The sequence below is a fragment of the Vidua chalybeata genome, chromosome 25 (assembly GCF_026979565.1).
Source record: "Vidua chalybeata isolate OUT-0048 chromosome 25, bVidCha1 merged haplotype, whole genome shotgun sequence".
Lineage (NCBI taxonomy): Eukaryota > Metazoa > Chordata > Aves > Passeriformes > Viduidae > Vidua > Vidua chalybeata.
The window spans coordinates 699,250-722,688 of NC_071554.1; the positions used below are offsets into that span (position 1 = coordinate 699,250).

Below are 23,439 nucleotides of genomic sequence, written 5' to 3' on the forward strand. Positions count from 1 at the left end.
TTTTTGCTTTGTTCATCTTTTTCCTGACCATTCCCATTGTGTTTATTTCTGAGCTCTGGAAGTAGAAGGTGCTGGTGCAGAGTCCTGCTCGTGGTGATGCCACAAACAAAACTAATTTGGAGCTTCATTGCCTGGGGATCAGTGGGGCTGTTTTATCTTCTGTTTTATCACTAATACCATGAAGTCCTTCTGCAGCTCCTCACAGACAGGTTTAGATTTGACTACCCTGAGTAGTTCTGAAACATCAGCAAACTCATTCATCTCCAGTGGCGCCAGCTGGCTCAGCACGAGGGCTGGGGACAGCGGGCAGGAACACCAGCTCCTGTCACCCCCAAGCTCTCTTTGTGGCAGCACTCAACCCCCAGCCATGAAACTGGAGAATTCTTTTTTAAATCTCTGCAATTTTATATAATTTCCATATAATAACCTATACCATCCCTTTTAAGATACAACCATAGAGGCGAAGGATCCTTCTCACAAAGACCATGGAGGTGCTTTCTTCAAATAAAAAGAGGTTTATTAAGAGAATGAGAATGACATTGTAGTGTGGGTGTTGTACATCTATTGCAGCATTAAGAGAAACAACAGCAAGTACAAAATCCTGCAGAACTTCTAGAGTCATCATCATCACAGCCTAGCTTGTCCATGCTACAGTTTGGTGGATCCAAAACTTCATTCCCATTTCAGAATGGCAGAAAATCCAAAGATTTTCATCTTTCAAAAGAAAAAAAACCCAACCCAAAACAAACAAACAAACCAACAATCAAACAAAAAAAAAGGCAAACCAAAAAACCCAACTCAATTTGATATAAATAACTTGCACTGGACATTTTAAAACTTTCAGATTTTAATTACACATAAATAAATATATACAGATTTAGAAGAGTTCCGTTTGGCCTGGTTCAAGTTCTGCTCCTTGTGCTTTATTTTTTATTATTACTAATTTTCGAAACCTGTGTGCTGTTATCTGTGGGTTGTGGAGTTTTATTTAGTCCTGGGTTTAACTTCACCTGCCTTCTCCCCAGCCAGGAGGGCAGGATCCCCTCCATCCTGCCCTGGGACCCCTTGGCTGTGTGGTTGTTCCTCCCTCGTGCTGTGGCTTGGGGCTCCTCAGCCCACGGGAAAATCCACAGTGAGTCTCAGTTTGAAGCTGTAAACAAAGCCTGGACCTGCTTTAAATCCACAGCAGTTCTGCCAGCAGTTTTCCTTGGCCTGGTGTCAGGGCTGGGCTGTGGGTGGGGAAATGTGAAGTTTTCCTGGGTGTTTGCCTCAAAACCAGCGGATAAATCCAGGTAGAGCCAGGGCTCTGTCCCCCTGCCCTCGGCTGCTCCTGCTCTGGGTCTTGCACTGACGAGGCTTTTGCTCTTTCCTCTCAGTTTTTCAGTTGGAACAAATTCCTGGAGCACGTCAGGATTTCACTATGGGTTTTTTTTTAAAAAGCAAAATAAAATCAAATTGCACATGACTTGGCTTCCTGCATCCACGTTACAAAAAAAAAAAAAAAAAAAAAAAAAAAAGGCAAAACCCCAAAGCCATCAGCCTGGCTTCTCTCAGTGTCACTACGTTCATTAGCACTGCTTTCTTCTTAAATTTTTTAAGTCTTCTTTTTTTCCTGTCTTTTCTTTGTTTGCTTCACGAGTTTCCCCACACGTTCAAACTCAGCAGTTCACAAAACAGTGCTCTGGGTCACCTTTCCCCCTGGAGCCACCGCTGGTGCCCGGGGGAAGCTCCCACCGGGGGAGGCAGCGCTGTTATTTCCGATGCTTCACCTCTTTGTCTGACGCTTTGGAGTCCCCGGTCGTGTGCCCGTTCCCCGTGCTGTTCATGAATATTTTATCCAGCCCCTTGAGGGACTCCACCAGGTAGTTCTGGAAGGCGGTGAGGGCGGCGCAGATGGCCGGGCCCCCGAAGCCGTGGGTTATGAGGCTGAAATGAGTCAAACAGCTCTGGACTCCGGGCTCCAGGATGAGCGAGGGGCGGCTGTTCCCCAGCGGGGAGCGGTCCTGGGCTATCAGGTCTGCAAACTCCTTGCAAATTTGCCTGAAAGAGAGAGGTTTGGTCACTATAATGCATGTGGAGAGCTGCGGGACACAGTCATAGAATCATAGAACAGTTTGGGTTGGCAGGGACCTAAAAGATCATCTGGTTCCAACCCCTCTGGTGTGGACACCAGGTTGCTCAGAGCTTCGTCCAACCTAGCATTAAATGCTTTCAGGTGTGGGGCATCCACAACTTCTCTGGGTGTATTTCGGGGTTCTTTTCCTGCTCCTTGCCTCAACAGCCATGTCCCCACAGGGAGATTTTGGCTCCAGCCTGGGAAAACCCCTGAGTGCAGAACTGGAGCCCCTGCTGCTGCTCCAGCTTTGAAAGGGCACATGAGGCAGTACCAAAATGCTCCCCCGGGCTGGGTTACCCTCTCCCATGCGGGAGCAAACCCTTCAATCTGTGCAGGCCGTCCCCCCTGCTGGACACCTTCCTGCAGCGTGAGCCCATCTCTTCCCCACAGAAGAGCCAGGTCTGGGGGCTAATGCTGCCCTCCCGGCTGCAGATACCGAATGCACCGGTGGCTCATTGCCCTCTGTACTCACTTGGTAGCCAGCAGCATGTTTTTCCTGGTGTGGAGCTCCGTGGGGTCGGAGTGCTGCCGGCACAGGTACTCTGCCGCCGCCTTGGCCGGGAACTCCGTTTCGCAGACGTAGCCGAAATCCCGAGCCAGGTGAATGGCTTCACCTGCGGGCAGGACAGAGGGACATCAGCGCTGTGCCAACACAGTGGGACAGGGAACTGGGAACTCCTGGAGAGCTCCAGCCATCTCGCTGCTGGAGCTCAGTCCTGCTGGGACTGGCACCCTTCCCTGTCTCAGTGGCCACCCAAGAGCGCTCCCCACCTTCGTCTCTTGCTGCAGAAACACCACTGAGTTTCTTATTCTCATCTGTAAGGCAATTAGTATGTGTGGGCCAAATAAGCCAGTGCCAGCTCTGAACAGCAGCGGGGTCCTTCCTTTACTACCTTTTACAAGAGCATCAGGACAGTGCTGGCCTTGGAGCAGGGTGAGGCGTGACTCTGGGCACCTGCTGCTAAAGGAAGAATAGCAGAGGCATTTCTTACTTGGGAACATCCCCTGCTGCATCTTTCCCTACTTCTTCCCAGATTTCCTGCTTGGCCTCTCCAAATTGAGAAGAGATTGAAAGGGAAACTGGAGGGTCACAGAGTGACCTCAGCCCCGTGACTGCTGGACAAGGCAGGGCAGGAGGAAGGGGCAGGAGGAAGGGGGTTACATCCCCCACAGCGCCCGGGGGCCCTCAGGCTGGACGTGCAGGCAGCGTATCCATCACCCCGTGGAAATGCCCACCCATTGATGGAATTGATCCATCTCCAGGCGTCCCCGTGGAAATAATCAGAGCTGATGGCAATTGATCATGCCCAACACCCGAAATCCCGGTGGGGCAGGCAGAGCTAATTTGCCTTGCCCCCCTGCTGCTCACACGTATTAGGCCATCCATCCTAATAGCATTAACCCAGATCCCTGCCCGGCTCCTGGAGCTCAGTCTGTGGAGCCCTGTTCCAGGGAAGTGTCTCTGCTTCCCACATAACAACAGTACTTCCCACTTCATCTCCTCCTCCAGAGAAAGAGCAAATAAGGTAAACCTAAAGAATCAGAATTGCAGTTGTTTGTGTGAACAGTCAGAAAGGAACAACTGCTGAAAAACTGATGCTGGGATAATAAAGAAGAGCTGAGTGACCTCATGTCAGAGCCAGGGCTGGAGCCGGGATTTATTTGTTCTGTGAGTGTGTGAGTGGCTGCACATTTTAACGTTTTTTAAAGGTAATTTGGATGCTGGATTAGAGAGGTGCAAGGGGGGACAGGGCACTCTGGCTTTAGTGTTAAAGACACATTGAGCCAGACCTTGAGGAGGAGAGGCTGCAGGAGGGTGCGCAGAGGGCCATGGTGAGCAGGGGGGCACCAAGACCCTGGCTGTGGGCAAAACTCCTCCCGAGAGCTTAGGGATGTTTCTGGAGTGGAAATACAGCCCTGCTGCTCCCCTGCGTCCAGGCTGGAGGTGCTCTCATGGAGCACTTGCCCAAGAGAGGTCGAGTGCTTGGTGTACCTGTTGAGGACTCCCAGGGGAGCTGTTTCTACCTGGTGCTCCCTGGGTTCTCCAGGAACATCCTCCCCATCTGTATGAGTGGCTGTGTGTCCGTGTAAGAAAAAATATTTTATTAGCACTCAAGACCCCATCCATTGGCTCTTTTAAATAATTGGACCTCAGGAAGGCAGAGGGGAGAAAACAAATTAAGCCAAGACAGCAAATATTCAGGAAAGAGTGTGTTTGGGGCAGAGGAGGACAAACCAGTTTGTGTGTGCTGGGTGATGGCAGTGCAGCAGCACTTTCCTCTGGGTAAAACATCCCCTGGCTCCATCATGCTTACAAGCAGGAGGAAATTATATCCATCAAACACACATAGCACCACTCCTATTTACTATGAGCTGGGAAGCAGGAACCAAAACATCAGCAGCCACTTGAAATCAAACTGTACATTTCTTCCTTCCTTTCTTTCCTTCATTCTTTTCTTTCTTTTCTTTTCATGGAAATCAGCCTTTCATTCAGCAGGAACCAACTGCCCTGGGTAACAACCTCCGCCTAATGAAGCGGGTCATTTAATTTGCTGGCGACAATGGGGATGATTTTCTATTCAGGATCCGAAGGCAGCTGCCTGCACCGCGCTGGGCAGGGACACAATGGATTCCTGAGCTCAGAGGGAGGCAGAGCTGTCATTCCGTTTGTTTGCATCCCCGTGTGCTTTTCTCCCAGGATGCAGAGGCAACATCATCATTTCCATGGTGGAGAGAAGTAGGAGGGGAGGAGTAACCGAGTTAGGCAGGGGCACCTCACATGTCTGGGCAGGGCTCTGCCTGCCAGGGCAGCACCTTTTCCATAGCTCTGAGGGTGGCTGCTCCACACCTGAGCTCCACCTGCAAAACCTCAGAGCAGTTTGGCATCTCCTTGGTGTCTCACTCATTTCCTGGAGGAGGAAAGCACTTGGATATGGGGCATTTCCTTCTTTACAGGTGACATGACATGGACCTGAGCTTGGGATGCTGCCCGAGGGTGGCGTGGTTGGAAGCACCTGAGCTGTGCCTTAGGTGGGCACACGGGGCTGCAGAGCAGCTGGGAAATTCTTGGCAGCTTTAGTCAGGCTTTTTCTGTGTTTGGTCTCTGTGACCCAAGTGTTAAAACCAGTTTGAAGACATGAGGGATACCCTGAGCTCCAGCCAGCAGGATGCTCACAGTCCTGCTTGGCGTCCATGAGGAGGCCTTTTCCATGGGCCACATCTGATCCAACAGAAATGGCTGAGTTTTGGAAAACAGACATGGAAGCAGAGAGTTCTAGAATGGTTTGGGTTGTAAGAGATCTTAAAGATCATGCAGTTCCAACCTCCTACCACAGTCAGGGCAGCCATGCTTGGACATTTTCTGGGACGTTTGCTGTCTTGGTTTCCTTTGCGTTCTGCCCGCTGCGTTCCCAAGAGTCTGCTCATTTAAGAGGTCACATTCTTGAATCATTGTGGAGACTTACACAGGGATATTGCCATGTTCATTCAGTGGTGACCACTCCATATTTTAAGAGTTCTGGTTTGTGGAAAACTGGAAATTAAGGGGATGGAAGTTTTGGCACTCCACCCTCCACGGGAGCAGGGAGAGACCCTTACCTTCCACGAGGGATGTGAGCAGGGTGACGTTGGCAGCTTTGCGCCTTCCTGCAGGTAGATTTAGTCCAATTTTCTCTAATCTTTCCCTTAAACACCGACCTCCATTTTTTGATTTGGCTCTAAAAAGAGAAAACAAAGAGGGAAAATAAATTTCCACGTAATTCATGTTAAAACAACCATAATCCTAGTTTAAGCTTTGAGATTTGAAAGAAGAAAAAACAATAAAAATACTATTCCTTAATGTACCACACAGCAGAATGTCTCATCTCTGTATGTGAGGTAGGAGCTGGTGCTGAACTTGGATCTTGGGGCTCTCGGGGCAGCTTACCTGCGGAGGACCCCGCCGAGGAGAGAGGCGTTGAGACACTCGGGGGGCGAGAGCCTCCTCTGCACCTCCCCGACCGTCACCTTGTACTTGGAGGTGGAGCTGAGGAGAGAGAGGCGGCCGGGCACGGAGCAGAAAACCTCGTTGGGATTCGTGACCCCTCCGATGAGGCCGTCTTTGTTCATGGACAGGGTGGAGATGGTGGTGCCGTTGGCCTTCGAGGGGATGGGCACTGGAGACAAGGAAGAGGGAGAGAAGAGGAGACCGTGGCTGAGAGACCCAGACTCTCCAGGCAGCTCTCCAGCCCCTCCCAGACAGCAGCATGGCTGCTGGGATGTCTCATTAGTTCCTTCTTTTCCTCAATGAGGTGGGGTGATGAAACTAAACTAAATAAAGGTTAAAGGAAAGGAAGAAGCCTGGACGCTGCCCTCGCCTGCGTTCCCACACCTCCCAGCCCAGCTGTAATTAAAGCCAAGGTTTGGGCTGGTCTCCTGGAAGACTGAGGATTGTCCACAGTGTTGCTGGCTGGACCTGTGACCAGCTGCCCTCCCCGTCCCCTCTGGGTGCTCTGTGGAGGTGGATGGCCGGGCAAAACATGGCTTGTCTCGCTGGCCAGGATGCCAATCCTCTCCAGGGCCTGCAGCTGCAGCCCAGCTCTGTGCCAGCACACGCTGCATCCCACCAGGCAGGATCAACCCCCTGAGCCAGCACCTCCATTCCCTGCCCCAAACCCGGGAGCTGCTGGGCTGGCCAAGAGCTGCGCTTCCATTATGTGCCCACGGGAACCAGGGGAAAGAGTTTCTTTGCCTTCAGCTCTGGGATTAACCCCACAAATAGCCACAGCCCCTAAACTTTCATCATCCCTGGCTTAGAGGAAGCTTGAGAAGATCAAACCCAATTAGTCCACACAAACTTCCCTTTGCTTAATGGGCAAAAGTCAATTAACACAAGGTTAGGCAGCACTGGTAACTGCAGCATCTCATTGGGCCTACAGCACCACACTGGGGCAAAGGGGCTCAGTTTTCCCATTTATCATTCCATAAGAGACATTCCTAGACGCAATAAAGGTTCATAAGTTAAAACTGTGGGTGAAACTTGTGCCAAATCTCTTTGGCTTTTATGCTCTGAAATTAATAACCAATTTAACTCAGGGGGAAATAAAGCAGGTTTTGAAAGAACCCAAAGATCGTTTCAGCCCTGGCATTCTTTGTGCTTCCTCAGGAATGACTGTGTCACAGTCAGATGGCTCCTGCAAGTAATGCAGCAGTGAATGCCATGGTTTATAAAGGAAATACATATGCCCAAAATGAAACAGAAGCCCCAGGATTAACCAGGGAGGGTGCATGGACTGGACCTGTGAGGGGGCGTTTACAATCAGCATATTGTAAATCCAACTCCACGACCTGCTAGCATGGCAATAAAAATCAGCACATGCTACATAAAAATGACTCATGTTTTAAGACTAAGGGATGAATGGAAAGCAGCTGAAGGACATGGAGTTTCCTCCCAGCACAAAACTTGCACAAAGTCAGGGAGCAAAGGGCGAGATGCACCAGTGCCCTGCTGGAGCTGGCAGCTGCGGTCAGTGTTTGCCATGGCTGAGGCTGGTTCAGGGCAGAACAAACACAGGAACGTTGTAGGAAACCAGAACTATTTCCAGGAAGGAGCAACTTCAAAGCTTTCTTCCGCAGTCCCAGAACAGGTTAGGTTAGTCTCTAGGGGATCCCTTAAAATCAAAAGTCAGAGCGTGGTTTGCAAACACCCGTGCAGTTCTGCTGAGCTGTGGGGCCCTGCAGGGTCCCAGCAATGGGGTTCTTCCGCAGAAAGGGCCACCCCCAAACCAGACCCCCGCCTCCCAGGGGAGCAGGTGCTGCTTGTAGGATGGTGTGAAGAGCTGTGTGTACCTGATCCGCTCTGTAGCCTGGATTATGTTTGGATAGGTCTGTGCATGCCTGCGATCGTGCCGTGGCTGCGCTCAAGCCGCATGCGTGGCCGAGGAGCTGCGCACACCCCAGGGAGAGCAGAGCCATGCAGGGAGAGGGAGAGGGCTCGTGCCTCACCACACATCCATGGGGCACGGCGTCTGGGGAGGAGGCAAACCCAGCTGGTACCAGTGTGACTTAACACCGGAGCCAGTGGAGAGCTGGGCTGGAGAAGGGTCTGTGTTTGCCAGTCGCCCCACAGGCAGTGACAGGGAGGCACGGATGATGCTGATGTGCAACACGGAGACACAACACTTGGGAAACACGTACTGGAGGTTTTAGAATGATGCTACAGTCAGAAACAAAGCCCTGGAAAGCCGTGCCCTGGAGCTGACTGCTGTGAAGGGTAAAGCCCAGCACAGCTGGGTCAGCCCAGCTCCGTGCCACAAGCAAACCAGGCAGGCACCAGCACTGAGCGTGGATTTTGGCATTGCTCTTCTGCCTCAAAGCCTCAGCCAAGGCCACAGCCCCGTCACTTTGGGCACGTGCAGGTGTGGGACAGGGTGGCTGTGTCATTGTCACGTAGAGCTTGTGCCCTCACGGGGCACACGGGAGGTGAGGGAGGGATGGAGCAGGCGGCAGCGCTGGGAGCTGAGCCGGGCCCCGGAGTCCTGCAGCAGTGCTTCATCCATTAGACAGCATTGCCTCAACACAACAAGAATAAACAAAGCCACATTCGCCATTCATCACGAATTATTGTTATTGAGCCTCACCTGCTGCTGTTTGCCTGGTCTGATCTGCAGCTTGTTTGCCCATAAACATGCTGCAGGAGGGAGACAAGCTACCATTAAAGCCTGACAGCTTTGTTTCCTTGGCTTTTGGGGAACCAAAATTGTCTCTTGTCATCTGAGTAAACCAAAAGTCCCCCTCGATCTTCAGTTGCTGCTTTCCTGTTCCCGCAAGCAGCAGGTGATCGGAGCACCTGAGCCAGCCTGCAGACAAGAAGGAAGCATGAGAGCGGTGCGACAGCCCCACGCCCCGGCGCCGACCCCCTGCGCCCTTCCGAGCCCGGCCGGGCAGCGCTCCGTGCCGCTCCCGCAGCCTCGTGCCGAGGGCTCATCCCGGCTGCGGCGCAGAGGAGCGACCCTTTGGAGCAGAGACAGGGTCTGCACGGTGAGGTTTGAGGCACTGAAGAGCCCCGACGCGAGCGGGGACTGCGGCGCCTGAGTGAAGGAGCGAACAGGCACAACAAGGAGCTGAGCCCTGCCCTTGTGGCTTTGCAGCTGGGGATAGAAATGTCACATCGTGGCCCTCATCGTCATCCCTCCTGAGGTCCTGGGATCAGCCATAGGAAACACCCGTTTTTTGGCAGAGTAGGACATCACCTTTCCCACAGTGACCCGGCTCTCCCTCCCTCGTTCACCTGGCAGGAGCTTGGGCAGGCTCGGGTCCCACTCCTGACCGTGGAAACCCAGAAACACATCCCAGAGATGCTCGTGCACTCAGCGGCACGCCAACACGCTGCAAAGCCTGATGAGGAAGGGTTGGATGCTGGTGCCCAAACAACCACACCTCCAGCCCTGCCTGGTGAGTGGGATGGGGTACCCCTGGGTCACCCCAGCCCAGCCCAGGAAGCAATAAATGGGTGAGCACAAGTGGCAGTTTGGGTTGATTCAGCCAAAGAAAGGGATTCAGACCTTTAACGACTGCTCAGAGCACTCCTGGGGAGTGCAAGGTCCTCTTTGTTATCTGTTCTTATTATTTATCAATTATTATTTACTGATGCTTAATTTCTTCACTCTGTCCTCTTAAAGATTTTTTTTAGTTCTTTTCTTAAAGTGCCTGGCATTTCTGAGAGGGTTTTTCCCATGGAAGTGTTGTATATTTGGATTAATCCTGCTACTTCTAAATCAGCAAATTCAGGTGAGCTTGGCTGCAGATTTCAAAAATTATAACCCCTGTGAAGCATTTTGACCTGCCCTGGGGATGCTGCAGGTGGGCTGGACACAGGTAAGCACTGGCACAGGTCATAGGGGTCAGATCTGAAAGGGAAAACAGATTTTGGAATAAGGTTATGCTGGCAGACCTCAAAGGGCTTCACACATTGCTGATCCTCAGCCCAATGCTGGTACAGCACCAGCCACCAAAGCCATTAACTCACTCCTGACTCAAGCCAGCTCCTTAGTGCAGCTGGGGGAAATTGAGGCACAGAGCAAGTTAAATGATTTACCACAGCTCAGGTACATGGGTACGATCTGTGTGTGTGCAATTCCAGTCTGTGGGAATGCCTTTCCAAGCAATCCAGGCTTCAGCTGTTGCCCAAGTGTTGGGAAGTGCTGTGCTGCAGGCTGATTACGTACAGCCTCTGTTTGCTGGATTTTCTGCAGGAAGCTGTGAAGTCGAGCTGTTTGTCACCACATCATCTCGGCTCCTGGTGCTGTGGTGGTTTGGAGAAGGACAGCATGGCAGTAACAGGCACACAGCAGAATCTTGCTGAGTGTGGGAAGGGAAATGATGCTCATTTTTTCTGTACACCTCACAGGAAGTGTTTCCATCAGACTCAGCCTCTCACTGCAGCCTTGAACCTCACAGGGCAGGTGCCACTTGCAGTCCATCGTATTCCAGGAGTGTGTGAGCAGCAGTGGAGAGACCCAAACTCCCATGTGAGTTGCTTGCCCCCGTGCTTGGAGCAGGTACACATGACTCCATCTTCCCTGTGAACCATGAGGTTTGTGATCTCCCATCAGAGGACCCTTTTGTGTTGAGTCAGCTCTGGTTTGTCTTTTAAACGTACCCTGGTGTAACTGTCAGATGATGAACCCCCACAAGTTCATTTGCTGTGGCTCAAAAAACCCTGATGCAGAGAGTGATTTCAAACAAGTCCTGGTGTCCAAAACCACCAAGGGTTTCATCCCTTGACTTCCCTGAGCTGAGAACACCCTGCCTGCCTGGGGTTATCTCCTTGTATCTGGCACAGCCAGAATGAAATTGTGTTATGACACAGGACAAGTCACTATCCCCGTTTGAGCTTGACTGTCTCCAGCAACAAATTGCAGGTAATAATATAATAATGTCTACCTGGGAGGGATGTTATGATACCAAATTAAAACTTTCCAAGTAGTCTCTGGTGGGAGATTTGCCCAGGTGAGAAGTCCTTGGGTGTTGAATGCACCAGGAAGAGCTGGTCCAGCCCCTGAGCACAGGATGTGATGATGCCCCTTGGAGCAGACAGGCAATGGAAAGGCAATTCCACGAACAATAGGAGTCCCACACGTCCAGCGATGCTGCAGCCCGTGGGATGGGATGCCACAGCCTTGTCTCCCTGAGGGTTTTTCAGGAGACAGCCGGGAGAAAGGTATAAACACGGCTGAATGGATTGCTCAGTTGTGAATCCAGCCAATGGAATAAGGAGCCTCATGCCTTCAAAGTGTCCCAAAAGAAAGCACGAAGTTTCTGCCACTTCTGTTCTGGCTTGCAGAGATAGGTCCTTTGGCTTTTAAGTTTAAGAGGTAAAAAGAAGGAGCAAAACAAACCCATTCTTCAAAGGCTTTCACCTAGAAAACCTTGGAGGATTTCCTGCTTCTGCCCAGTGAAATCCAGCGCGAACCGATCCGCAGCCCTGCGCCGCCGCTTCCTCATCCTCCCTCTCGCGCATGGTCCGGGCTGAGGATGCTCCATCCCTTAGCTCCTGCATTCCTTCTCCTTCCTCATATTTGTTCACCAAAGTTTGCGGGTGAAATTACCATTGTGATTCCTGGAAGTGGGCACTTTGAAATGTAAATATTCGGTGAAAAAGGTGCAGCTGCAGCCCGGCTCACTCTTCGATGCCGGGATTGCCGGGAGCTGCGGGAGCCGGCGTCCGTGCTCAGGGCTGGCAGCAAACCATCGACTTTTGGGTTTAAGGGAAAAGAAACTTTGCCTACAAAAAGAGAAAAATACGAAGTACAGACTCGTTTCCATACGAGAAATGTGCTGCTTGCTTGCAAAATTATCTGTAAGCAGGAAAATTTGTGGTACTTGGGAATTGAGTTGCTTATCGTGGTGTTATTTATTCTGTTCCATTTCCAGCTGGAGCTCGGGGTGCTGTAAGGGGAAAAACAGGTCCAGAGGGAAACATGCAAATCGCTGCCCGTCTTACAAGTCTGTTTTCTTCTCTCTCCAGATACACTACAGGTAAATTCTCTTCCTCGGTAAGGCGGAATCCCTGGATATCGGAGCTTTTATTGCGACATCCCTTTAAAAGTGGGAGTGTGCTACTGTTGGGGTTGCATTTTAAAGAGGTAGCAGTGAATCGCCTTAGGAGACAACCTGGGACAAAGCAATCGCTCATCTTCAGGCACAACAGCGCTGTCTCCAGCCCCCCAGCAAAGCCTCTCAGCCCCCCGTCCCTCTCCAGGGCCGTGCCCCGGTCGGCTCGGCTGCCTCGGGCATCGCTGCGGGGCTGAGAGCTGAGCCGCGCTGCCCGGCAAGGGCGCACCTGCACCCTCCAAACCTGCCGCAGGTGCCGAGGTTTTGGTGCCGTGACTCTGCAGGTGCAGCGGTGACAGCCCCAACCCCCCCGGTTTGCTCCCTGGCCGGGGGTCCCGCTGCTCTGACCCGCTCCGGGCCGGCAGCGGGGGAAGCTCGGGCTGATGGATGTTTGTGTGCAGCCCCTGATGGAAGTGCCGCAGAGAGGTGAGGGATTGCTGTTGTCTTCCGGGAAGAGCCGTCAGTGAGCTCATCTAACCTTCGTTTGAATGTCTCTGATGTAAATTATAAGATGGAGATACATATATAAAAAAATATCTGGATGTGGGTGTGAGCCAGGGGCAGCTGCTCCTGCCATGCCTTTAAAAGCCCTTTTTCAGGGAGGAGGTGCTGCAGAGTTCAGCTGCACCAATTTCCTGGTGTTTCAGCAGAGAGGTATTTATTGATGGTCCAGGGAAGGAGGTCAGAGCCATCAGCTGTATTTCAAACTCGCAGTCTGTAATTATCCTCTCTTCCCAGAGGGGATTATACAGGTATTCTCTTTATCTCGAATGCACAACCTGAACCAAGTCCCCCTGTCAAAGAGCCTCTCTAGGAACCACCATCATCGGCCTTTCAAATGGAAGGATGGAAAGAATCTTGGTTTTATCTGTGGGTTTTCGAGATCGCTGAGCTCTGATAGGGAAATGAATCTTGGACCCTCAGAGGAGAGCAGGGATACAACTTCAATCTATTCCCATGAGAAAGCTAATCAGGAGAGGTCCCATGCCTATGCAAAATTCACATATTTAACATTTTGTTTCTCATGCAAATCCATTCATCAGGTTGGGAAAGAAATATGAAGTTGCCATGTGATATTAATTCCATTTTTCATTCTGTACCTCTGTTTGACCCAGTGAAGTCCCAACCATGTGTCACTGCAGGTGTCTCCTGGGGAGCTTGGGATGGATTGACAGAGCAGGAAGGTTCAGACTCCCCCAAATCCATGGGTATAATGACTTGGTTAAGAATGGCCCCTGCTGAGTACATCATGCTTTGATAGGAATGGCCAGCTGATATAATATTAAAATTTACTCAGCCTCCTGTGCTCCTGCAGGACTTGAGAAAAGGACTAGAAAGTGCTTTGCAATTGATAATTTCAGCTAATGCATTTTCTGCTTTGCCATTTAGGAATGACTCGACCTCAAATATGCTGCTATTCAGAACAGTTTGTCAGTTTTTTGGAAACTGCTCACAATTAATTTGTGGTGAGTTCCCACATGTTTCCTTTCCATGCTTCATTTCATGGAGTGGATTCTGCTGTCTGCGGAGCCCTGATGTCACAGCCTGAGCAGTAACTGCAGAAACACTTCACTGGAAGGCACCAAACATCAATGATTAAAATGTCCCCCTAAATAGTAAAACTCAGGTGTCGGAACCTTTAAGGGGAAGGAATGAAAATTATTTGGGTTCTGCTTTTGAGTGATAAAGTGTTTGGAGATATTTCCTGCACTATTGGTTGGAAGCTGCCCCGATGCAGCGACTTCATTGGAGAAGTCAGTTTAGTCTGGTAATTCACATTATTTCCCTCCCCCTTGATTCTAAATTACTTTTTCTGAATCTGCAGCTATGCCCTTCCGTATCTACATTAGAAAATGAACTGTTTCAATTTCAGTTCAATTACTGAATAATTATTTAAAATTCAGTTCAAATTCTGCCCGTATAGAATTCATGTTTCACAGCACAAACCAAACAGGTTTAGAAAAGGGAGGCTGGAGAGCCGGGGGAATTGGAAACCCATGCTGCTGCTCCATGCTGACACCAAGGGAAGTTTCCCATCCAATGTCACCCCTGGCTGTGCTGCAGTGAGTGCTCCTGGCCCCACACACTCCATGACTCTGCCTGCAGCATCAACCACCCCAACTTTACTCCTTTAGCAGCACAAACACTCCAGCACCCAGTCTATGACATCTTTATGTGTTTAAACAGTCTAATCCATTTCACAATAACATGCAGGGGAGATTTTCCCTGTATTCCCTATAGATGCACCTGAATTTGTGTGGCTCTCCATAAGCTGAGGGGAGAACAAAGCTGTGACATCGCGGTGAGCGGTGGCCGATCCCGTGGAAGCCACTGCGATGTTCCTGTCGATTTGTTAAATCTATTCAGGTTGTTGGAGGGCAAAAGACCATCCAGCAAAGATTAGACATGAATAATAATAGAAAAAATTCTTCTCTTCATACTGAGCTCGCTGCCAGCCCGCCGAGCTGGCGGGGTTTCAGTCTGGGTCTGACTGCAGCAACGTGAACGTCTCGGTTCAGCGGCTCCTCCGGAGCTGCCGGCTTCTCCAGGGATTGCTCTGGGGACAGGCACTGCTCAGCCACTGTCACAGCAAAAAAGCCTTTTCCTTTTCCTTGCTCAGATGCCCTGCGTTGCTGACACCAGTGTATTGGTGAGACAAGCCCTCTGACGATGGTTTTTCAATGGCCACCCCATCTCTTGCTAACTGGGGTCTTGTGCTGGAAACCTCCCTAAGCACCCTGGGTCAGATCCTCTGCTCGCACCTCTCCCGGCCTGGGATGGTGGCTCTGCTTTCTCCCATGCTTGTGGCCACTCTGGGGCTCCCAGGGAGCCCTGGGGACACCACTTGCTCCCTGGGACCTGTCTGACCAGTCCAGAGGGAACAGGACCTGACCCGATCCCTCGCTCCCTGGCGCCTCAGCACTCTGGTGACTGATGCCAGATAAATGCCTGAGATAGAGGGTGGGGACACTCAGCCAGGCTGGAATCCCAAGCATGCACGGCAGACACTGTGATGGATTTTTAAGCCACGAAGGTGAACCTGCTCCCAGCTCCCCTTGTCCTGCTCCAAGCCCCAAGCTTCTGCCATGCTGTGTTTGGGGTTGTTTAATTGAAATTAATTAATTTCTAGCAATTCCCTCTCACTCCCATGTGCTTCTCTGCCCTTTCTCCCAAAACCACAACACTTCTCACCAAAGGGAAGGCAATACCCAGGCGCAGCAGAGCTGGGTTGGGGGCAGGCCAGGGAGATGAGAGCTGAACACACAGCAGGTCCAAGCATCACATCCAGATTTGCTAATTAGTTCCTCCATTAAGAATTAAAATAAACAAACAAATGGAAGGACAGAAAGAGTGAGTAATTCCTTGGATCACACAGGAAAGGGTGGGATGGTTTAGTGGTTAGAGTGCTAGTCTAGGACTTCAGAGAACCTCATTTAGGCTCTTCAAATAATTAAGCAAGATTGCAAACATTTTTTTCTGAGATCATATATCTTGGAATATTAATAAACTGGGAGGAATAGTCTGTGTTTGCCTCTGCTCTGCTGCAGGTTTAGTGTGACCCTGGGCTGGAGTGACATTGATGGGTCCCTATGGGTCTTGGCTGTGTCTCTGCTGCCGTGGCTGTGTGTCCTGATGGACCCCAGTGAGGCAGGTACCTGTGCTGTCACACAAATTAAGATCTTGGCACCGCTTCCTTTGCAGTGACAAACATCACAGGTGTCACCTGGCCGAGGCTGTCCTGCTGCCAGTCCACCTGTGGATGAAGTAGCCCCTGTGGGAGCCAGGGTAGTGATGTGACAGTGGCCACCGAACTGCAAAAATACCTAATAGCCCCCAAAATGAAGGGAAAGGTGCTCCAGAGCAAGCCCAACACATCTGTGCTGCTCGCTCGGTGCTGTCCATGGGGAAGCCTCACCTGAGGTTCTCCTCCCAGAGCAGAGGTGCTGCTGCTTTGGCTCAAGCCACATGCCAAAAACCAACCCAAGCTGGCTTTCCTGAACCTACCCTTTAACAGTTGCTCTTTATTTCAAACAAAGAAAAAAATTCATTTAAAAACATCTAATTAAACAGTAAGTCATGACAAGGTACATGAAACTTGGAGATAACACATGCCTGGGAGGCACTGGGGAGGTTGAGACAAAGCCCAGCGCCTTCACCAGTACCCGCGTGTGTTATCTCACATGAACACACACCTGGGCTTATCCTGGTGCAATTATAGGACATTAAAAATATAATTTGAATGGAGGAATGGTGATCTGGATGCAGTTCAGAGTAAAAACTTTCTTTTAAGTTTCTCTGTTTGATTAGTAGGTGTTCCTGCCGCGCAGCGTGTGCGCGAGGGAGAAGCGCCGGGCTCGGGAGGTGTGACTGTTTTGAGGCACGCTGCTCTATCTCCCGGTGTGTGCGAGGGCTTGTCGAAACTTTAAAGCATTCGTGAGCAGCACTAAGGCAGCAAAACTTCCAGTCAAGACCCGGCTTGTCCCGGGTGAGCCCCTTTTCCTACTCAGGCAAGCTGCTGCTGCAGATGAAGCTGCAGAGAGCTGGGAGGGCTCCCCAGCGAGCCCGGCACCCTGCAGCTGACTGGAAGCCAAGCACCTCCACCCACGGCCCTGGACAGTCCTAGAAAAGCTGTGTCTTCACAGCCCCAGGTGTTTTACAGGATGACCTCATTTATTACCTTGCTCGTCACAGGAAATGATGTTTATCTAATCTACCATTCTTTCAGGATTTTTTTTCCCCCCTGCCACATCTGGCTTCTTACATTTCTTACAGTTCAATTCCTCCTTGCACCAAAACAAAGGAGAAACGGCACTGCTGCCGTCATGCCAGTGCCACAGTCCCACCAGCTTGAGAAGAAGCTGAGAAGCTTCAAAACCTGGAGCTCCCTTGCGGTGGCGAGTGGATCTAAGGATCTCGGTCTTAATCTCCCTCCTCTGCCGCATTCCTTAGTAGTGACAGCTACTTCTTGCAGTATTCCTGACTGTGGGCTCTGAGGCACAGCTTTCCATCTGTCTGTCCAGTATCCAGCCAAACAGGTCCACATTCCTGAGCAGAAACGCTAGCACTGCCCCTCAGAGCGGCTCGAAAGCCTCGGGTGGAAACTGGAACAAGTCACAAACATGAGGGAGCAGCCAGCTCCACAAACAGGAGGGACAGCGGCAGCACCAGGTCAACAAAAACGAGGGACAGTGGCAGCACCAGATCCACAAAAACGAGGGACAGTGGCAGCACCAGGTCCACAAAAACGAGGGACAGTGGCAGCACCAGGTCCACAAAAACGAGGGACAGCGGCAGCACCAGGTCCACAAAAACGAGGGACAGTGGCAGCACCAGATCCACAAAAACGAGGGACAGTGGCAGCACCAGGTCCACAAACACGAGGGACAGCGGCAGCACCAGGTCCCACTGCCCCAGCACGGAGCCCAGGGAGCGCCTGGGTGCCAATGTGAGCCCACGCTGGTCACACCCTGCTCTGTCTCTACTCCAGGTTGTAAAATGCCACAGCCAAAAGTTGTGCCCGCGAGCGGGTGCACCGGCCCCTGTGGCTCCCGCTGCTCCCGCTGCCACAGGGCCCCAGCTCACTCCTGCCCACGGCCAGCAGGACCCAGGGCTGCTCCCGCACCCCAGCGTGTCCCCAGGTGCCAGGGAAAGAGATTTGTATTTTTCTTTGTAATAAAAAGGCTCTCCCAGAAGCTTTCTGCTGATCCCAAAAGGATGTGAAAGCAATAAAACCCCTCCTTATTTTACAACCAAGCTGCAGGATTTTTTTGCTACTGAGCACAACGACCTAATGCTTGATTTCATAACCAGGAGGTCGCACCCTGCACCAGGAGCTCGGGACTTGCTGAGTCCCCAGTTTTATGTCTGGGGGAGTCTCACAGCAAGATCTCTGTAGCTGACCTGGGCAACTGAACATCAGGGCAGCAGGTGAGTGGAGAAGAAAATTCCTGAGCTGCCAGAGCCCCAGCTAAACTTTTTCAGAGCTAATTTTAATGCTTCCCAGTCTAATATCTTCCTGGTCTTATATAAATGCTTGGAAGGGAAAGTAAAATTAATAATAATTATTATAATAATAAACCCAACCACAAACAAAACAACAACAAAAGAAAGGCAAAGAAAACAATTTCTGAAATACTTCTGGGAAAAAAAGGGAGAATGAACAAATGGGGGTACAAGATATTCATAGATGCTCTGCTGCCCTATCCAAGATTTTATCCATTTAATTTCCAAACAAATTCTATCACCGCATTTGTCACGACAGCACGGGGGAAAAACTCATCCTCCGTTTTTCAGAACCATCACATCTCTCCCTGCTCCAAGTGAAATCCCAGCTCACACACCGCACCCCACAACCAAACTGGACCCCCTCACTGGGGATTTCTCGGTACCCTTCATCACCCGGCGCCTCCAGCCCTAGGGATCACCACGGCGACAACGAACCAGAAGCAGTCCCGAGGGCAGCGGTGGAAATGGGGATTTGAACGCCTGTTTCCAGCCGGGATCTGCCTCCCTGGGCTGCACCCGCCGCCGGGACCCGGCTCCCCCCGCCGCGATGCGGGCACGGCGGGATGGGGGTCCCGGGGCGTCCCCATCCCGGGGGTGGGGGTCCCGCGGCGAATCCCCGCTTTTCCTCTCCACTTGTTTCATTCGGGGTTACCTGCAGCCAAGGGACCGCAGCGCTGCGGGCTGGGGAAAACACTCGGAGGGGAGAGGTTGCCAATGCCCCGCGTCTCCGAGATGCCCACAAAATCCCCGGAATTATATTAACGGCTGGAAGTTTATTTAAGAAGGAAAGGGAGGGAAAACAGACACGCAGACAGGGATGCTCCCACAGAGCGCTCCGAGGCTCCGGGCAGCACCTTCCCCGCGCCGGGCAGCGCAGCCCCGCGCCCGCGGCGGGGCCCGTCCGTGCCGGGGGACATCGGCAGTGACCCCCCTGCCGCGGGGATGGCCCCAAAACCCGGGATACCGGAGGGGACAAGGCTGCGGGGACAGCGCGGGGCTGCGGGCTCTTCCCTCCCGTTCCGGGCTCTTTCTCACCGGGGACTAAATGCGACTCCAAGGACGGGAGTTAAAAGGGGGGTTTGGGGATTTGGGGCAGGTGATTAATATTTTTGTTGAATCAGGACAACAGTGTCTCGGCAACTAATTAGGCGAGATAAATCTGTTTCCACACGTAAAGATTTCTATCAGGTTTCTGTCCGACGGCCCTTCCGTCAGGAATTCCAGGATTAATCGGTATTTGGGATCTCGGTGCGCTTTAGGACAAAACTGCGCTTTTTAGGTTTACCCTCGCTCCCTTCAGAGAGGGGGTCCTCGAGCCCTGCTGCCCAGCCGCTCCCTCCGGCACCTTCTGCCCGGGACCCGCCGGCAGCTGCCTCAGATGGTTTTAATTTGATTTTATTTTTCCTGGGGTGTCATTCACCCGCGGGGGCCCGGGCTCGGCTCTAGCCCCGCTGGGGCTCCAGAACACAGCTCAAAGCTGACAGAGCCAGCAGAGTGAGAACGACCACATTTTATACATTCTAAAAAAATTAAATAAAGCTGAATGTAAAGGAATTTATTCCCCGGGCCGTGAGGAGGGCAGAGGGATTCCCGGCTGCAGCTTCCATAATTCCTCCGATTTCTTTGGAGCTGAACTCGCCCGTTTGGGAGCTTCCAGGGGCAGGGAATGGGGAGCGTGGCCATCGGCTCCGGTCCCCGTTCTCCCGATCCCCGACAGCGGGGTGGGTGACGGAGCGGTGCCGGGACAGAGCCCCCGCTGCTGCCGCCGCTTCCAGGAAGCCCCGGTGGCTCCGTCCCGCCGCTCCCAGTGTGGCTGCCCAGCTACCCCCAGAAACACGCTCTGGGCTTTGGATTTATCGATTTCTCCATCAAACTCGGAGCTTCGCTCTCCAAACACAGGAAAAATAATAGAAGAAATGTAAAAAAATAAAAAAAGAAGGCAAAAAGAGGGACGGTAAAGATATATTAATATTTTAACATTTTAAAAATACCCAAACATGAACGGGCGTGGAAGAACAAGTGTCCTTGAGCACAGGGGTTGCGGTCGAGCTTTTTGCACCGTTCCTGCCTTCAGCCAGCGATATTTTAATTTTATTTTTCCTTTTTTTTTTTTTTTTTTTTCTTTTTTTTTTTCTTTCCAAGACTAGAGGACAAGAGAATCTCCAAGGGCAAAAAAACAGGCACTAAACAACGACAAATCCTCCCGATAGGAGACAAAAAATTCTATTAATGGCGCTTTTGGAAAAAGGAGGGGAAAAACCCCAACGAACCACTATAACTCCAACGGAACTTCCAGGCAAACATTCCCACTGCGGAGTGTTTCCCGAGCGTTCCGGGGTGCTCCTGCCCGGCCCAAGCCGCGGAGATAAGGTCGGTGCCGGTTTACGCACCCCTCAGCTTCTTGCAACCATTCCTCACTCCCGAATATTTAATGAAACGCCTCTCCAGCGTTCTGATTAAAGCTCAATTAATGCGGGTCATTAATGTCCCGCTGGCAGCCGTGTGTTCCTAGAACAGCCTTTTCTAGGGAAAGGGGCTGCGGCGCACCAGGAGCGCCCCTGAAACGACCGATGGCAGCTGGGGAAGAACCGCACGATCGGGAGGCTTTTCGTGCAGTTACCGGGGATCGGCCGCGGCCCGGACCGGCACCGGGACTGCGGGGCCGTAGCACCCACCGGCCCACGTTACCGAGCCGTGCCGGTGGCTGAGGTTCCCTTCGCACCGGGGGTCGGTGGTTAAACGCGAACTTCCCATCCACGTATTTCTATAAAAAATCGCCGGGAGAAGCCAAGAGCAGTGCTGGAATATTCCATAGTAGGGATTGCCCCGAGCACCGCGCTGGACGTTCCGGGCCCCTCTCCTCACTCTCGCAACGCCCCGGCGGAAGATTTAGTACAGAAATATTTTAGGGAGTTGAGCTGTTCTACCCACCGGTTCCTTGGGATGTGGGGGACTGGTCAGCGTGCGGGGCAGAACCGGACGCGGGAGACCCCGGGGGTCGAGCGGGAGCTCTGCCCGCAGCCCCGTTCCCCGCGCCAGCCCCGCAGGGGAAGGCTGCTCCTCCCCACCGGTCCCGGAGCGAAGCCCCGGTTCTGGAGCGGCAGAGGCGGGTCTCCGCAGACCCGGGTTTTGCCGAGATGGGGCTGCGGGACGCTCCCGGCTGCAAGGACGGGCAGCACCGGCCCCAAAGCCGCGCCACGTCTCGTCTCCGTTAAACGTGTCCTTCCCCTCGGTACCAGTCCCGCCGAACGGGCCCGATCCGCCGCGGTCCGGGGCGGTGTGGAACGGTTCGCGGCCCATGCTGCCTTCCCCGCCGCCGGGCGCGGGGCTCCGAAGGGACCGGGAGCACCGGGAGCTGCCGCCGGGGCATCCCCGGGCTTTCCACGCAAACCGTACGCGGCCGCCGGCGGGGTGGGCCCCGGGGCTCCCCGACAGCAGGGTCCGCCCGTCCGGGCCCTTCGGTACCGGGAAGGAGCGGCGGCCGCGGTACCGCCCGAGGGAGAGCAGCGGGCCGGGGCGGGTGGGCGCGCTGGCCCGCCGGGACCCGCCGCTTTCGTTTTAGTCTCGCCGGGGACAGCAGCGAGCCCTTCCCGACGGGCAGCCCCGCGGGAGGGCGGACGCGGGGGGACCCGACGCTGGGGAGCCCCGAGGGCAGGAGCGGGGCCCGGTCCGGTGCCGCTTTCCGCTGAGCCGCCGCGCTCTTCTTACCTTTCTTGATCACGGACTGATCGAGCAGGTTCATCCCGCCGTCGTCCACGGCCTGAAAGCACCGAGGGAAGAGCCGTCAGCCGGTTCCGGGCACCGGCGGCTCGCGGCGCGGGGACAGCGCGGCCGCGGCCCGATCCCCCCGCTGCCCCCGGCCAGAAGGAACTCCGAACGAGCCCCAGCATGGAAATCCCCGGCCCGATGTTTCTGCTTGCCCGGGGGTACGGACGCCGTGGGGTCCGACTCGTCCTGGCCCGGAGTCCCCGGTCGCACAGGCAGAGGAATCTGGCCCCGTCCCCGTGCAACCAACCCACCCCGGGCACCCTCCCGGTGCTCCCGCCGTCTCCCCGTACCTGGATGTCCTCGAGGCCGTGGTGGCCGAGGCCGTGGAGGCCCAGCGGGCCGTCGGCGAGGCCGTGGCCGCCGTCGGGCAGCCCGTGGAGCAGGCGGGGCACGGCGGGGTACTCGCGGCGAGGGTCGAGCCCCAGGGCGCGGTGGGTCTGCGAGAGCAGCCCCGGCTCGTCCTGCCGGCCGCGCTGCGGGGGCCAGGCCGGCTGCTGGTGCTGGTGCAGAGGGCTGAGCGCCGCGTACGGGTCCGCCAGGTGAGGGTAAGCGGGCTCCTGGCCCTGTGGGTAGGGCAGCGGCGGCTGCGGGTACGGCGGGGGGAAGTAGGGCGGCTGGAAGTCGGCGGCGGGCGTGTGGCAGAGCGGCGGCGCCGAGCCGTAGGGCGCCTGGTTGAGCGAGGGCAGCTGCGGCAGGCGGGCCCCGGCCGGCGCCCCGGGCAGCCCCTCAGCGCGGTCCTGCGGCGGCGAAAAGAGCGGCGGTGAGGCGGGCATGGACCCCCGGCCCCAGCCCCCGACCCCCCGTCCCGTCCCGTCTCGTCCCGTCCCACCCGTGCTCGTCCCGCACTCACCATGCCCGGGTAGCTGTGCACAAGCATCGGTGCGGGCCCGCGGCAAGCCCCGGGCGGGCCGGGCCCCGGGGGTGCCCCCGTCTCCGCCCCTCTATCCCGCCGGAGCGGCGTCTCCCATCGCCCGCCCGCTCCTCTGCGCCGGCCCCGACTCCATGCACGCCAGTTATAGCGGCGGGGGCGCGCCCGCCGCCCCGGGAGCGCGCGTCAGAGCGCGGGGACGGGGACGCGCCGCCCGCTCCCGCGGGGCCCCGACGGCTCCCGACAGCGGGCGCGGCGGGACGGCGGCGGGAGGCGGCCGGGGCGGGGGGCGAGGGGCACCCGCCGCCCCCTGGGAGCGTGGCTGGTGCTACCTCCGCTCCCCTGTCGCACGGTACAGCACACCCTCCCCCCGGTGCCGCCGCGGGTCCCCTGCCCCGGGCCGCGCCGCGCCGCCTGAGGGTCCCGCCGCGGAGCGCCCCGGAACGCACCGGGGAGCGAGCCCCGAGGGCCGGGAGAGCCCAAGAGTGCGGGCGGGCTGCGGGGCCGCGGGGATGCTCTACGGTTTGACTTTATTAGCCCGAGCCGGGTGCGGGGCCCCGCCGGGAGAGCTGCGAGGGCCCCGGCGGCA

The 23,439-nt window shown here is 54.2% G+C and overlaps 1 protein-coding gene across 2 annotated transcripts; it reads right to left on the reverse strand.

Annotated features, from left to right (window-relative positions):
* Nucleotides 1-99: 99 nt before the first annotated feature.
* On the reverse strand, nt 100-22,912 carry TFAP2E (transcription factor AP-2 epsilon). 2 transcript variants are annotated; one of them, XM_053964547.1, is made up of 8 exons: nt 22,833-22,912; nt 22,273-22,719; nt 21,923-21,974; nt 8,734-8,952; nt 6,042-6,270; nt 5,714-5,832; nt 2,589-2,730; nt 100-2,040 (listed from the first exon to the last, which is right to left on the reverse strand). In XM_053964547.1, the coding sequence occupies exons 1-8, from the start codon at nt 22,857-22,859 to the stop codon at nt 1,752-1,754; spliced, it is 1,524 nt and encodes a 507-aa protein (XP_053820522.1). In that variant the 5' UTR covers nt 22,860-22,912; the 3' UTR covers nt 100-1,751. The 2 variants fall into 2 exon arrangements, with proteins under 2 accessions (XP_053820522.1, XP_053820523.1); XM_053964548.1 differs by lacking the exon at nt 8,734-8,952.
* Nucleotides 22,913-23,439: the final 527 nt, after the last annotated feature.